Source organism: Grus americana, chromosome 5 (genome assembly GCF_028858705.1).
Source record: "Grus americana isolate bGruAme1 chromosome 5, bGruAme1.mat, whole genome shotgun sequence".
NCBI classification, from domain to species: Eukaryota; Metazoa; Chordata; class Aves; order Gruiformes; family Gruidae; genus Grus; species Grus americana.
Window position 1 is genome coordinate 66,542,255 of NC_072856.1, and position 14,001 is coordinate 66,556,255.

The following is a 14,001-nucleotide window of genomic DNA, read 5'->3' on the forward strand; positions in this document are numbered from 1 at the left end:
GTACTTTTCCTCCTCAGTGTTTTAGCCCACAGTTTTTGTCTCCTCATGACTGTGACAGCAGTTTCAAGCAGCAGTACTGTACGGTTCACACAGCGAGAGCCGCATTCTCACCAAATGTGAACCTGTTTTGCAGGACAAAAAGCTCATGAAGAGAGTTTGGCTGCTAACGGGGAAAATGCCTTGTAGAAATTGGCCCAACAACTGCTGCAGGAGGAGGATTTAATAATAAATGGGAATAGCAGAACTGGGGAGAAATACCCTGGGCGGCTGGACCTGCAGGAAGGGTAAGAACTGCAGGGAAGGTGCCGCAGACCTGCTGTGCGGGACAGCCGGGGAAGCACACCCGGCGATTGCCCCAAAAGCACCCCCGGGAGCCAATTCCTGAGCAAAAGCACCAACATCCTTCCAGCAAGTCCTGTTACATGGCCATGCCCAAGCGCTCCCACACGTGGCGCAGGTGCTGTGGCACACGGAGACCGAGTTGGGGGGGGTTTATTTTGCTACCTTGAAGGGTTTTCCAGCTTCAAATGGAAACCTGGGAGCCGTCCTGTCCTCCTTTCCCCAGTTATTCTGGAACATTGAATTGCAGACGATGACTCTCCTGTTGTCTTCCTTGAAGCGGGGATTAAAGTGGAAGGCAATGTCATTCCCTTTCTTGAAATCCAGTGAAAACCTGCAAAGACAATAATGGAATCACTGTTTTATCTACGAAAAAAGCTCTGTGACAGAACTTGCCAGAAGTAGCAGCAAGCGGGCAGAAAAAACCCCCCCGCTGCCTCTGTTGAGCAATGATGGGGCAATTTCTGGCAGCTTTTCCATATTTAATGTAATATTTGTTTTTTTTACACCAAGCAGGTGTTATTTAGGAACAAAAAGCAAATTCCAGCCTCCCTCATCTGTCCGGCAGTGCCTCATGGAACCCCCCTGCCCTCGGTGCTGGACACCCCCCGTACCTGTCTGGGTTGGGGTTGACGGTCCCCGTGATGGTTATGAGCATCCGAGGGACAAGTCCTGCCTGCAGGGGCAGCTCGAAGGGGATTTTCTGGGAGAGCAACAGGGATTTAGTGTTAACAGAATAAAGCACATAGGTAAGGGCTTGGGTCTCGGTGTGACACCGAGGCAGCCCTGTGACACAGTGAGCGGTCATGTCACACACCCCCCGGGGACAGCCAGCCCCAGGTCCCTCCCCTGACCGGCAAAATCAGGCGGTGAGGACACAGAAACCCTTTTAATGTGATGGAGCCATTACCATGGGAGGAGCTGGTCCCCCCTGCGGAGGAGGGGGCCCATATCCAGGGCCACTGGGCGGTTGTCCTGGGGCAGGGTACGGCCCTGGTCCTGCTGGTGCTCCAGGGAATGCTCCAGGTGCTCCCGGATACGGTCCCGGTCCTGATGGTCCTCCAGGATACGGCCCCGGTGCTCCAGGATATGCTCCGGGATAGGTCCCCGGTGCTCCTGGGGCTCCAGGATAGGTCCCTGCTGCTCCCGGATAGGTCCCCTGAGGGCCGGGGTATGCCGGGAACCCCCCAGGAGCCGGTGGCTGGTTCCCCCAGGAAGGCCAGCCTTGGGGTGGGGGGGCACTGGGGTTGGGGTTGTTGCCGGTGGACAAAGCGTCAGATAACTGGGGACAGAGGGGAGAGGAGGAGGGTGAGGTGGGTGACGTTCATCCTGGGCTCGGGTTGAGTCCCCCAACACCCAGCTTTTGTAGGCTACAGCCTGAGCCAACGGCTCCCGAGCACCGGTGGGGGGGGTTTCCAGAAAACCGGTAAATGCCAACATAACCGGAGGGGATTTGGGGAGTTACGCAGGTTAGCGAAGCCGTGTTCCCACCCTGCTGAAGGTCCCCACTTCAAGGCAATCAAACAATCAATCACAGCCCCCGCTTTTTTTTTTAAAGCAAGCCATACTTACAGAGAAACCGTCTGACATTTTTCCTAAAACAAAAAGACAAAGGACGCTTAAGTCATTTTAAACATACACCACCCGAAAAATAGAGATTTTTGAGAAGAGTTACAGTTTACGGCGACAACGGGCTGGCAATTGGTACGTCCCCGTTGCGTACCCACCAGGCAGAGCTGACAGCTCCGTCACCGCAGAACAAACCCTCGTCTGATACCTGTGGGAGAAACCGAGGGTCACTGCCATGACAGCCTGAACGGCTCCGGGGCTGAATCCAGCCCAAACACCCTCCAGATGAGATTGGCTGCTGTGGGGTTGGTGTTGATGCAACACCATCATTGACACAACACCATCATTGACCCTACAACGCTGCTGGTGTCAAGCAGAGAGGGGACACCAGACCGCAGGGACATGGTGCTGCTCTGCCCCCAGAGCTCTGGGCTCCCTCCGGCCTCTCGAAGGGTTTTCACCGGGTTTTTGCTCTTCGCTGAACGGGAAGCCTCGCATGTGGTATCATGAACCGCACGAGCACCCTCGTCCTCTGAGAACCACGGGTCAACATGGAGCTCTGCATTTCATCTACCAAAAAAAGTACACAGGTCTGCTGCGCTCACAAGTCAGGAAGGTTTATTTCAGCCTCAAAACACTTTTTATAAAGGGGAAAAAAAAAAACAAACCCAACCCAAAAGGGCAGCACCGGAGGCAGGCAGGGCCCTGCCAGCAAGGCCCTTTCTGAGGGGGTGCCGGCGGTGTGGGGGGCACACGGCCACACACACAGAGCCACCTCCCTGCCACCTCCCTGCCAACGCAACGGCATCACCCACCCATGTCACGGGTGCGGTTTTGTCCTGATGCTGGCCGCAGCCAGCGTTACTCACTTCCCTGCCCCTGAGGCACCATCCCGAAAACGATCTCAATAAAAAAACCCCAAACAAAATCGGGGGGGGGGGGGGGGGGCCATAGCAGCAAACACGAGCTGCATGGGGGGCTACAAAACCAGCACAGCACGTTGTGGGGACACGCACCCCACGACACGCGGGGCAGATGCTTGCGGCAGGCCTGGAAAGGTGAAAGAAGGGCAGCACCCATGGGTGCTCCTTTCTTCCCCCCCCCCGCCCCACACATCCCTGGTCGCCCTGCTCCGGCTGGAGGGCACAGCGGGAGGGACACACGTGCCACTGGCTGCCCTGGGCCAGCAGATAAAAGCTGCTTTACAAGTTTTATGAGTCCACGCCAAGTCGCTCTGCTGCGGCGGGGCCAAATGCGTACCTGCCTGCAGGAATAGCTGCGGCCTGAGCCGGAGTCCTCCCGTCAAAGAGAGCATTCATAAGAGGGACAAGGCAAAAAAAACCCAAAACCACAGGGGGAGAGGCAGAAATGGGGAAAGAAAAGGAAAATTCCAAATTGAAAACAGAGAAGGAAAATTCTTTTTGAAAGAAACATTCGGCCACACAAAGGTCACAGCAAATCTGGCTGCCCTGCCTTAGGAATAACAAACCCCCCAAGTTTCCACAACCAACAAATAACCCTTTTCCCTGCAAAACATTCATCCTCCTGAGCCCGCGTGATTTTTAAGCCAGTCCTAAACCAGCATCCAGAAGCCCAAACTGAACAGCCCGTATCTCGCAAAGCTTTTATTTGCCTTCTGTTTGGTATTTTTAAGCCCCTGGGTTTGCTATTTGTTTGCAGGGTGAAGCTGAGGGCTCCTGCAGACTCTCCAGGGCCGGATCCCACCGGGTCGAGTTTGGTTGAGCTGCAGGTACGCGGCTGCTGATGGCTTGTGCTGCTCCGGCGAGGGGTCCCGCCTGCTCCCCCCTCTTCTCCCTGCAATGCCTCGGGGAGAAGCAATTTTGCTCCTTTGCACGGATTTCTTATTGCTTCGGCCCCAGTGGGACGGTACGGCAGGAGTCTCGTGTCTCCCCGCCGGGACTGGGATGGCAGATTTGATATTTGTAACCAAAGTTTTGCAAAACCACGATTCCTCCGCCACCAAATGGTGCCGCCGACCTTGGAGCCTGGTGGTCACCCCATCCTCTCGCCGTCACTTGGACTCCAGTGGGTTATTTGCCCGCTGCCGGGCTGTCGCGGGCACGGGAAGGGGTTTTCTTCCACCCGCAGCACCATTTGGGCTGCCAAACTTGAATCAATTCGATCTAAGCTCTGAGCTGTAACCCACCCAACGGGAGATCGGCCGCGGGGAACTTCCCAGGGCAGACGTCTGTAAAGCACCCCAAGTATTTCCTATATTCAGGTGAAGCGGAAAAACTTCTATTTGGGAAAGAAACAGAAGGTTTCTGCCCCTCGGCGCTATTTCTGCAGTGATTTTCTGGGGTGTCTTTCTGCGATGTCTCCAGTCTCCCACGTACCGACACTCCCTCCCACCCCTCCGCGTGGGTTTTGGGGCACGGGCAGGGCTCCCCCAGCCCCCCGCGAGTTGCAAACAGCCTCAGAGCTCCTGAACTCACCATCCCCTAGGTACCCCGGGCATCCCCTAAAGCCAGCGAGTCCTTCACGTACTCTCCAGCTGCTGTTTTTAACCGCAGATACCCCCCCACACACACGGCACGGCTGCCCTGGCAGCTCACGCGTGTCCCCACTCCCACGCACAAAAGGACGGGCGCAAACTTAACCCTTTTTTTGCAAGGCGATACGTGCCTTAACCCCACTGCTAACACCCCACCCCCCCCGGTCCCACTCGGGACCCCCGTGGGTGGCTGCACCCACTCACCTGCGGCGTGGCGGCTGCCGGCGGAGGCTGTGGGGCTGTGATCCCACGGTAGCCCCGTGGCCCGGACACGGCAGTGGGGACCGCGCCTGCTCGGGGCGGGGACGGGGCGGGGACCCCGGCTGGGACAGTCGCTGGCAGCACCAGAACGTGATTTTATTGCCCCTAATTAAGTGCTGACATCACCACCCCCCCCCAAGAGGCAAAATTACACAGGGGAAAAAACCTGGGCTTCTCGAGTGGGTTTATTGCCACGCAGCAGAGGTTTTCGTTTTCCTCAAAAGCTCAGTAAAACACAAATTTCCTTTTAAATTTTAACTGTTTCCTGCTTCTCTCCAGAGACTACCAAGAAAAAACAAAAACAAAAACAAAAACAAAAGCAAAAAACCCAAAAAGCTTTGTTTTTCACCCAAAGCAGCAAGGCCGGCAGAGGACGGATGCTGGGAAGCCGTTAGCGGCAGCTGTAATTCCAACAGGCACAATTTTCCTGTGTGTTAAGGCTGAATCGTCTCCTATTTGCTCAACTGGCTTCACAGCTTAAAGGAATAGAAAAGAAAAAGGCGTGTTTTCCCGCCGAAATACTGATCTGCTGGGAGAGGAGAGGAGAGGAGAGGAGAGGAGAGGAGAGGAGAGGAGAGGAGAGGAGAGGAGAGGAGAGGAGAGGAGAGAGGAGGAGAGGAGAGGAGAGGAGAGGAGAGGAGAGGAGAGGAGAGAGGGGAGAGGTGAGAGAGGAGAGGAGAGGAGGGGAGGGGAGGGGAGGGGAGAGGAGAGGAGAGGAGAGGAGAGGAGAGGAGAGGAGAGGGGAGGGGAGGGGAGGGGAGAGGAGAGGAGAGGAGAGGAGAGGAGAGGAGAGGAGAGGAGAGGAGAGGAGAGAGGGGAGAGGTGAGAGAGGAGAGGAGAGGAGGGGAGGGGAGGGGAGAGGAGAGGAGAGGAGAGGGGAGGGGAGAGGAGAGGAGAGGAGAGGAGAGGAGAGGAGAGAGGGGAGAGGTGAGAGAGGAGAGGAGAGAAGTGAGGAGAGGAGAGAGGAGAAGTGAGGAGAGGTGAGGAGAGGTGAGATAGGAGAGAGGAGAGGTGAGGAGAGGAGAGGAGAGGAGAGAGGAGAAGTGAGGAGAGGAGGGGAGAGGAGAGGTGAGGAGAGGAGAGGGGAGAGGGGAGAGGAGAGGAGAGAGGAGAGGAGAGAGGAGAAGTGAGGAGAGGAGAGGGGAGAAGTGAGGAGAGGAGAGGAGAGGAGAGGAGAGGAGAGGGGAGAGGAGAGGGGAGAGGAGAGGGGAGAGGAGAGGTGAGGAGAGAGAAGTGAGGAGAGGAGAGGAGAGGAGAGGAGAGGAGAGAGGAGAAGTGAGGAGAGAGGAGAAGTGAGGAGAGAGGAGAGGAGAGGGGAGAGGAGAGGAGAGGAGAGAGGAGAAGTGAGGAGAGGGGAGAGGGGAGGAGAGGGGAGAGGGGAGAGGGGGGAGGGGAGGGGAGAGGAGAGGAGAGGAGAGGAGAGAGGAGAAGCGAGGAGAGGAGAGGTTTCAGTTGGAAGGGACCCACAACGATCAGCTGGTCCAACTCCTGACCACTTCAGGGCAGAGCGAAAGTTAAAGCATGTTATTAAGGGCTACACACTTTAATTGCTGTCATTAGAAACTAGTTCTTTAGGGCAGAGGCTGAACTAAATGGCTTAGTTGGTACCAAAAAAAAAGGGCAAAAATCTGTTGAGTTTGGTTTTAATGAATTTTAGTATAACTTCTTCCAGTTCACTTCTCTGCTTAGCTAAAAGATTGGGCTTTAAAAGAGGGCAGCCACCTCTCTGCTGGGGCGCCAGCGTGGAATTCAGCACCCTTCACCTTCGTGTAATACCTGTCGCAGGGACGCAGAGCAAAGCTAAGGGTGCAAAAATGCCATGGGCTGACAGGAGATGCCAGGGACGCCCGAGGGAGCCCCCAGGCCATCCTTAACCAGGGACCGCTGCTCCTCCTGCCTTCCACAGCACCCAGACCTCACCACAGCAAACACACACTGCGGAGTCTGTGGGGATGGCTTGGGGCAAAGGCACCCACAGAGGATTTCAGCCAGGAGGGTGGAAGGATCCCTGCCACATTATATGAGTATCCGTGGCTTCCCGAGCCCGTAAGACAAGCAGGAGGAGATCACCGCTCTTCAGAACAACCCGACAAGTCCTTGCTCCAGCATCTGCCTAAAGCACGGCATTTCTCAAAGTGGATTAATCAAGAGTTAACATGGTTGTGAAGCTGATTAACGTGACACGCACTGTTTTCAGGCAGGTACCGGTGACTTCTGCCTCCCCGGATAAGGCTGTATTAACTCAGTGTACTTCTTCCCTGAGACACCCCCAAACATCCTAGGCAAGACATATTTTAATGAAAAACCTGTATTTCTATTTTCAGGGGTTCACTTGAAGGCTCCAAACATTTACGGAAGACGTTTGCCTGGTTTTTTTCCAGTTCCAATGCCGTAAAATTTGCACTTCCAGTTACGCAACAGGTAACTGTGTTAAAAAAAATGCTTGACTCAAAGGGAGAACAAATCAAAAGCAGCAAGGACAAGAAGTGAACATCTCTTCAGCATTCACGGGGTGGGTGCTGAGCGCCCTTTGCGTGTGGAGTTAAGAAACGTCTGCATTTCTCTTTGCTCCGCTTCATCTGAGTCACCGTGTTGTGACTCACATGGTCGGGCACGTTGGTGGGGTGACTCTCTTTTCCAAGCTTCGCCTCTCGGGATGGAGAAAAGAGAGCAGCCGGGTTTATTGCCAGAGCACTAAGCAAGCCAGGCAGTGCACGAACGCACCGGTTCTGTAGGAGACGTAAGTCACAGCGATTGCATCTCTCGCTTGCGGTGTTGCAATGCTTTGTGATGCACGGCCCCGCAACCCAGGGCTGGCCGCTTTTCCAAAGTGGATAAAAAAATAGTAATTTCTCAAGAATGGCGCATATTTGTTGTTTGTTCTTTAAGCGCTCATATGTATCTGGTTTGGTTTAGAGACTCAATGTAAAATGCAACCCCACTTGGTAGCGCGTACAATTTAAAGCCCCAAATCACAAACCCAAGGGATGGGAGAGAGAGAGGACCCAGCAGACAGCTCGGCCGTCAGGTCACACCGTTCCTTAGGGATGCACGCTCCGGCATGCCCTTCACTGCAGCCAAGCACATTCTCTAAACACGATTTACTTTCCCCATTTTAAAATGCCCAGCGTTTATCTGACAGCACGCAAGTGCCACGCGATATTTAACGCCGATCCAGTAATAAGACAGAAATGAGCTAATTAGCTCCATTCCACAATGGGCTCAGGGTCAGTCCAGGACTGGGAGTAACTTGCCCACCAACTCGGGGTCCCCAGACACTCAAGCACCATTACACTATACAACAACATATATTATTACACATTTCCTTCTAGCAAGAACCTTTGACAGCCTGCTCTGCGATAGCCTTGACGCTCTACCACCTATTGAGGGGCTTGCCTGCGGTGGCATTATGGCGATGTTTATGTTAATTAACTACATACTGTGGCAGTTTAAAAGATAAAAAAAAAAAAAAATTAGTGGAGAATGGATGCTGGAAGGCAGGAGAGTGAGCAGAGGTGATGGGAGAGCGGGGGACCGGAGCAGCAGCCACCCCGTGCCAGCCCCGGCTCAGGCAGCCCCTGTCCTCTGCGAGAGAGAGGCAGGAGGATGCTGAGTTCAGTTGCTTAAGGTTTGAGGGTTGATTTGCTTTGAAGAACAGTTTAAAATAGATATATTGTTACATTAAAAATACACATACACACAAATGACAATTTGCAATTACATCGCAGAATTACCAACCCGTTACTCGGTCCCAGTACCCTTTATGCTGACTCATGTCAGGAGTTCATGTCGTCTTCTGCATCCTCTATTCTTGCGGATACCGAGTCGCCCAGAGGCAAAAGCCCCCACCTCAATGGGAGACCTATCTCTATAAAGTTAAATAACTTTAAAGGAATAATTTTAAACTGCTTATTGGAAATTAATAAACAGAAAGCTGCTTCTCCCCCCGTCGTCTTGACCGTAAACTAATGGGAAGGAAATTAATCCAGAGGGCAAGAAGCACGAGAGATCCACTCCCTTTACAGAGCAGAACAACGCACATCCACGTGATTTTATTAGTCTCATGATTCCTGTGGCCTGGCTGGTGCGTGGGGCTGGCAGCAACCATCACGCGCAACGTTTGGGCTGCAAATCTACCACCGAGGCCGTGCCCAGCACAATCCCGAGTGGCTAAATCCAACCGCCGTCTCTCCTTCCCCCCACCGTGCAGCCTCCTGGGCTGGGGGACGGGAACCGCGACGTCGTCACCTCCTTTCCCAGACGCGGGAATGAGGTTCCGAGCGCCACAAATGCCTCTGGGGAGCCGCACGCTGCACCTCCCTGAGGTGGCACCTCAGTTTCAGCCCTGCATGCCAGCAGCTGAGTCACCTCCGACTCTCCGTCTCAATAAAAAAAGGGCATCGCAGCAAAAGCAGGCAACGGGACTCTCCTCCATGACCCGCCGGGTTTACGCGATGTCCTCCCAGGACTGCTGAAAACAGCCTCCTGCGCAGGACCAAACAGCCCTTTTTGGGGAGGTGGCTCATTCAAGACCTTCCTTGGCCGCATTACTACCCCCCCAACCCCACAGTGCCTTGCTCTAGTGAAAAATTCAGCGCGCAGGAAGGTTGAGAACTTCAATAACTCAAGTTTGATGGTAACGAAAGCGAAGGCAGCTGATAAAGAGCATCGATGCTCGCAGCACCATCCCTGCTGCTCACAGGTACCTTCACACGTACGAACAAGTCTGGGCTTGCTCTTTTTCCTGTAGAACCTCCCTGTTGTTGTCTCTTTACAAAGCAAAGATCCTGCCTTTGCAGCTTCCTTCTAGAAAACAGACTGCTGGTGCGAAGCGCAGCTCCGCCAGTTCCCTCCTGCCCCGACAACGCCAGAAGGGCAAGTCCACCCCCACCCCCCCGAAAGCTTCACGTACACCGATGCTGTAGATGAGCAAAACCATGCTACAAGTGGAAGCTTTTGTATTATTAAGGATGAATAAATGAGAAGCACTTTGTGCTTGACGTGCCACTCTGAGCATTAAGCTGCTCTCCAAGCGTTAAACGAGACTTGTAGCAATTTGTGTCAATGAAGATTTACAAAAGTCCTCCAGCCCCTCCAGCTTCAAACTTAATTGTAACTCCGTCATCCTCCTGCGCTGCCCCGACAGCCCTTAAGGAAGGTTCTTTGTACTGACATTATTAAATAACCGGATGAGAAATCCCTACGGCGATGCCAAATGCCTGTGCAGACGGGGTGAAAGACCCCCATGACTTGTGGCCATCAAAAAGACGAGGTCCTGGTGCTTTTCCTGGCCGTGCTTGCCCAAACACACAGCCAACGCATTCAACCTTACAGAAAACTAATCCAGCCTAAAGTACCAACCACTCTGAAGATTTTACTTTAAATAACTTTATTACAACAGCAATAGGCGGCTTTTACTGTAGCTCAGGAAACCAGAAGGGAAGGGAAAGGAAGAGCATCGTAAGAGGCAGGTTAGCAGAGTTTCCTTCTTTGCCACACTGCCTTTGATACCAGCTTTTTGCAGAGCACAGAAATTCACTCTCCTATGAAACCTTACACTAAACGGGGCTCGGAGTTAAATCTCGTGTACAGCGTTTGTCATCTTCCCGCAGAAGTCAAACCAAACGCAGTTTAACACGAGTCTGCGCAAGGGTGACAATTATAACGCCGTCTCCCAAACAGCACTGTAAGTCACTTAAATGTTGTTGGTTTTCCTCGTTTTTATTTTTTTTTTTTTTATCAGGTTCAATGTTACAACTAATCAAGAGCAGATGCAGCCTTCCCGGGAGGAGGGACCAGGCAGGAGGGCTGGGAGCAGCACCACTGCCCTCTGATGGCAGCAGGACGGGGGATGCGCAGCTGCCAGCTCCGAGAGCAAAAAAAAAAACAGAGGGACCACATCAGGCTTGGCTTTTACACACCAGTAAATTTTTCCAACTCATTTTTCACAGATTGGTCGGGGTTGGAAGAGACCTCTGGAGATCATCTAGTCCAACCCCCCTGCTAGAGCAGGATCACCCAGAGCAGGTTGCACAGGATCGGGTCCAGGTGGGTTTGAATCTCCAGAGAAGGAGACTCCACAACCCCTCTGGGCAGCCTGTCCCAGTGCTTGGTCACCTCAGACTGAAGAAGTTTTTCCTCACATTGAGATGGACCTTCCTGTGTTCCAGTTTGTGCCCATTGCCCCTTGTCCTGCCACTGGGCACCACTGAGAAGAGTCTGGCCCCTTCCTCCAGACACCCACCCTTTAGATCTTTGTAAGCGTTGATGAGATCCCCTCTCAGTCTTCTCTCCTCCAGACTAACCAGTCCCAGCTCTCCCAGCCTTCCCTCATACGAGAGATGCTCCAGTCCCCTCATCATCCTCACAGCCCTCCGCTGGACTCTCTCCAGTAGCTCCCTGTCTGTCCTGAACTGGGGAGCCCAGAGCTGGACACAGAACTCCAGATGTGGCCTCACCAGGGCAGAGCAGAGGGGGAGGAGAACCTCCCTCGACCTGCTGGCCACGCTCTTCTCAATGCACCCCAGGACACCATTGGCCTTCTTGGCCGTGAGGGCACATTGCTGGTCCTGGGGAGCTTTTTGTCCTTCTGCACAGTGCTGCTTCCCAGCAGGTCAATGCTGGTCAATGCTGGTCAATGCTTTCCAGCATCTGATTTTTCTTTGACCTGCTCAGAGCAGCTTTGGCTTGATGTCACTCCACAGACTCTTTTTAGCAACTACTTACTCTGACAGCCGGTACGACCAAGAGGAGAGCATCAAGACGAGGGTGAGGCTTTGGACAACATGGTCTAGTGGAGGGTGTCCCTGCCCGCAGCAGGGGGGTTGGAACTAGATGATCTTTGAGGTCCCTTCCAACCCAAACCATTCTATGACTGCAGCAGCGGCTCAGACCTACTGATGCATCATCCCCACGTTCCCAGTTACGCCGTGCTGCTCATGCTCAGCTTTCCGAGCAGGAAATTGGGGACAGCATCAGAGTTGAAATGCAAACATGAAAGTGTGAAGTGGAAGCTGCTAAGACTTCAAAGTGCCTGGATTAAAAAGCTTTCAAGATCATCAACTTGGTCTCCTTGAGGAGCGTGAACAAACTCTGGTTTTACACAGCCCAACACGCAGTGAGAAGCACCACCAGGATATTAAAGCATTAATTCTTCCCACTTCTAAGCAAACTTAAAATAGGATATTCTGCCAACTTTTCTGTGCTGGAGGGGGTTGCCCTGTAACTGAAGGAACACAGGCAGATTAGAAAGCACAGGGTTCAAACCCCCTCTGAGCAATTTCCAGCATACAAAGTGCTAAGAAAGCTTTGCACATCATGCAAATTAAGCACATTTTTGTGAAAAGGCACCATAACACGGTTTTACTTTTCATTATCCGTTAACAGCTTTGCAAAATGGAGTATCCTGACAGATAACCCCTTGGTAGCACATACCGGGTTTCCACTGGGAGCCATAGATCTACCCCAGAACAACACTGCATTAACGAGCCAGAGTAAGCCCAAGAAATCACAAATGCCATCTGTGGCCATTTGTCACCTTCTGAATTTGTTTAAAGAAGGGATAAATTCCATGTTTGCTTTTAATCAGACATGGAACAGCATGAACTTAGAATCATGGAGTTATAGTGGTGGGAAGGGACACCAGGAGGTTCCTAATCCCCGCTCGGAGCAGGGCCAGGTCCCAGGTCAGCCCAGGCTGCTCCGGGGTTTATCCAGCCCAGCCTTCCAAAGCCTCCAAGGATGGAGACTGCACAAGTTCTTTGGGCAACCTGCCCCAACGCTTGACTGTCCTCACAATGACAAAGTTTCTCTTTGTTGCTGCTCTGACTCCCTTGCTTAACCTCAGGCCACCATCCAGTTTTGCAGCAATATGAGCTGGTGTTTGCTTTAGGACATGGTCTCCACCACCAGCAGGAATTTTCCTCTTCAAACCTAAACTGAAGTAATTCCCCCCCATTTCATGCTGAGGATGCCGGCTCCAGCCTAAGCATCACTCAGAAATAGCCAGTACCAGGATAAGGCACAGCAGAGTACCCCACTTCTACCCAGCCTCCCCCTCAAGATCCGTCCTTTAGTAATTTAAATAGCTCGGAGTTCCTCTGACATTAAATGCTCATGGTGGACACATGCTCCAGCTCTTCTGGCTGAGCTTCCTCTCAGTGACAGACAAATACAAGCGTCTCCTCGCCATGGCCATGGTCCCATTTACACCGCCGAGGAGGTTGTGGGATGTACACGGGATTGTATCAGAGAAGGAACTGGTTTAAAAGTAACCAGGGTGGTGGCAGAGGGAAGAGATAGGGAGACATACACTAAGCCATCATTACTGCCAAGTGAAACAAACTCCGTGATGGATGGCACAGCTTGACCCAAGAGTTTAAGGGTTAAGTGCTATGAGATAATCTCCAATCTCCACCTCAAAAACACAAATCTGCTGGAGTAGGTAAGATCTGGTGCAGACAACAGGACCTGAAAGGACAGCCAAAGGCATGCCAACTGCCTGCGAGTGGCATGAGAAAGCTGGAAAGAGGAGAGAAACGCAGGTACTGCTATTTTCTCTCTCAATCATTGAGCAGGGAAGGTACCCTTGGGGCAGTGAGACTACACAACCAAAGTGTTTGTACAATTACACTGACTGTCCCTTATCTAGGTGTAACTTGTAACTCAGCTGTAAGTGTATCCCCTGCGCAGCGGATCATAAAAGTCCCCGTTCTTCTGTCTTCGCTGTCACAAAACGGGCCAACTTCAACAATCAGCAGATCTCTGAAACAAACGTACTGCTCTCAACAGTGTATTGCCTCTCACGCTGGATTTCCCACCTACCTGAGAGATTCTGCAGGCAAGAGTGACCAAAAAATAAAAGAAAAAAAGAAAATTTTACCTGGCTGTTACCAGCTTAACGTGTGCGTGCGCACATGTGCATTTTTAGATCAAGTTAAATCAAATTCCACTGAATTGTGAGGAAAAGTCATAGTTGATCCTCCCACCTCAAAAATTTGGGAAGCGAACCTGGCGCACATCACGCCTATCTAGCCATTATCCCTCTTCAGACCACGACCTTGAGCGGGGCACACCTACACACACCCCAGGCACAGCGACTGCCGGGTGCAGAGCTCTCACACCTCCACCCACCCACCGAGCACCTCCGATCCAAGTCCACTCGAGAGCGTTCGCTGGGTGTCTCGAGGTAAGCACGCTGCCTTGCGTAACGTGCTGACAGTTAATCTTGCAGCACATACAAGTTGATTAGAAACTTGTATTAAAGTTGAAACTCATTTCTTGATTTGCCAGATGATGCTGAACACATTCATCTGTTA

The 14,001-nt window shown here is 52.5% G+C and overlaps 1 protein-coding gene across 3 annotated transcripts in view; it reads right to left on the reverse strand.

Moving 5' to 3' along the window:
- Nucleotides 1-14,001, reverse strand: part of LGALS3 (galectin 3) — a 28,067-nt gene that overhangs the window by 1,264 nt on the left and 12,802 nt on the right. The window contains exons 1-6 of one of the 3 annotated variants that reach the window (XM_054826413.1): nt 4,628-4,741; nt 2,067-2,116; nt 1,912-1,934; nt 1,250-1,621; nt 954-1,042; nt 505-673 (exon numbers count right to left, since the gene is read on the reverse strand). In XM_054826413.1, coding sequence (XP_054682388.1) covers nt 505-673; nt 954-1,042; nt 1,250-1,621; nt 1,912-1,929 — 648 coding nt within the window. In that variant the 5' untranslated portion in view covers nt 1,930-1,934; nt 2,067-2,116; nt 4,628-4,741. Of the gene's footprint in view, nt 1-504; nt 674-953; nt 1,043-1,249; nt 1,622-1,911; nt 1,935-2,066; nt 2,117-4,627; nt 4,760-14,001 lie in introns of those variants that run through there. The other 2 variants (XM_054826415.1, XM_054826414.1) reach the window with 2 other exon arrangements.